The sequence below is a fragment of the Ananas comosus genome, linkage group 7 (assembly GCF_001540865.1).
Source record: "Ananas comosus cultivar F153 linkage group 7, ASM154086v1, whole genome shotgun sequence".
NCBI classification, from domain to species: Eukaryota; Viridiplantae; Streptophyta; class Magnoliopsida; order Poales; family Bromeliaceae; genus Ananas; species Ananas comosus.
Window position 1 is genome coordinate 4434903 of NC_033627.1, and position 2027 is coordinate 4436929.

Consider the following 2027-nt stretch of genomic DNA (forward strand, 5'->3'; position numbering starts at 1 on the left):
CTTTTTTTTTTTTTTCAATATGCCCCTCATATGTTCCTCCATTATTCTAAAATACTCCTACAGTTATCACTTGTTAAATTAACTTGGGTTAAACGTTAGTTAAATATCCATCACAGCTAAAAAATTAAAATGCCACTTTTATCTTAACTTAAGAGCAAATAAGAAATATTGGTGATGCTAGAAAAATATATTTGAAAAAAATCAAAAAGCAAAATACTTTTTGTGCCCCTAACTTAAGGGCAAATAAGAAAAGTCAGTGCTGATAAAAAGATATACTTAAAAGAACAAAATAGTAATTTCATATAGATAACAAAGTTTATTAACAGATTTTAATTCTAAAAATATATTTAAAATAGGTTTGAATATAAAAAAAATATTTTTAATATTAACCTTTTAAGATGGATAAATTAGAAAGTAAAAAATTTTTCAGAAACATATAAGCAATTGCCCCTAATTAATTATTATATATAGGGTTTCAGACTTCGACACATTACATTCCAATCCGCTTTATTTGGTGGTGAGTTTTCGAGAGTTCATTTATTAACGGTCAGGATTCAAACTCTTGCTTGCATTTATTAATGGAGCCTATGAGCTAACTTGAAAAGAAAAAAGAAAAAAAAAAAAAAACCATAAAATTAATAGGAAAAAATCATTCATATTTCTTAACACATGAATGCCATGAAACTCCAAACAAAGTGAACAACATATAATTCATTAGTGAAAGAAAAGCAATAACAGAGTGAACAGCGTATACTTCACTTAAACACAAACTTAATTAACCAGTAATTAACCACACCAGAATTAAAAACTAACCCACCCTCTCCAAACCTAGCTAGCATCTAATAACGAAACAACCACCATACAACGCACCCAACTTCTCACAATTAATTATTTCGCACAACCCATGCATAGAATAAAACAAAAACTAAACTAATTACGCTACGTACCCTAGTGTAACTCTACACGTAAAACTCGCATGCGTGCATGAGCCATGCATGCATGTACGTACGTGCACACGTTACGTACTACGTATGTACGCACGTAACTCAAGGGATAATCCCTCCGGCGCCGCCGCCGACGCCTCCTCCGGCGCCGCCGACTCCGCCGACTCCTCCGACACCGCCAACTCCGCCGACACCCCCGACGCCGCCAACTCCGCCGGCGGCGCCGCCAACACCCCCGACGCCCCCGCCGAGGCCTCCTACTCCCCCACCGACGCCGCCGAGGCCACCGACGCCGCCGCCGAGGCCGCCGAGGCCGCCGATTCCGCCGGCGCCACCGACCCCGCCGACGCCGCCGAGGAGTGGCAGCCCGGCGACCCCTCCGAAGGCGCCGATGCCGGCGGCGCCCCCGAGGAGCGGCAGCCCCCCGATGGTGCCGCCGCCGACGCCGACTCCCCCGCCGACGCCGCCGAACACGATGTTCTTCTCGTCGCCGAGCCCCGCCGCCGTGTCGGCGCCGTCCTTCTGGGCCCCGCCACTCGTGCTGACGTGGACGTGGCTAGGCACATTCCGGGCCCCAACATGGGCTACAACCACGGCCACCATTACAAAAACAATGCACCACCTCGCCATGTTTCTCTCTCTCTCTCTCTCTCTCTAATTCTCACCTCTCTTTCCCTCTCTAAGATGTGGAGGGGACGATGTGTGCTTCTGAGAAAGGAAGGTGTGTGTGTTGTGGTTTATATATAGGAGAGAGAGAGGGAGAGAGAGAGGAGAGGGTGTCAGGGGACAGTTAGAGAGAGTAAATGCGAGGAGAGGGGGTGTAATAAAGTGGTAACACGTAAAATAGTGAGTCCTATATATATATATATATATGGTTGGAAACAAGGGCTTTTATTATGTCTACTAGGGCAAAAGAAAAGCGACGTGTCGATGTTACTCGTGGGTCCAACTTCTCAGTCTCTTTATCATTATGTTTGTGTTGGGACGCATCGACGTACGACACTGTGTTATCAAAAGATTAATACAAATCAACTTCGACTGTCACTACAAAAAAAATCACGCTCCTTTTTGACAAATTTGCAT

The 2027-nt window shown here is 44.3% G+C and overlaps 1 protein-coding gene across 1 annotated transcript; it reads right to left on the reverse strand.

Moving 5' to 3' along the window:
• Nucleotides 696–1748, reverse strand: LOC109713188 (glycine-rich cell wall structural protein-like). Its single transcript, XM_020237182.1, has one exon. It carries the CDS (start codon nt 1572–1574, stop codon nt 1047–1049), a length of 528 nt encoding a protein of 175 aa, XP_020092771.1. The 5' UTR covers nt 1575–1748; the 3' UTR covers nt 696–1046.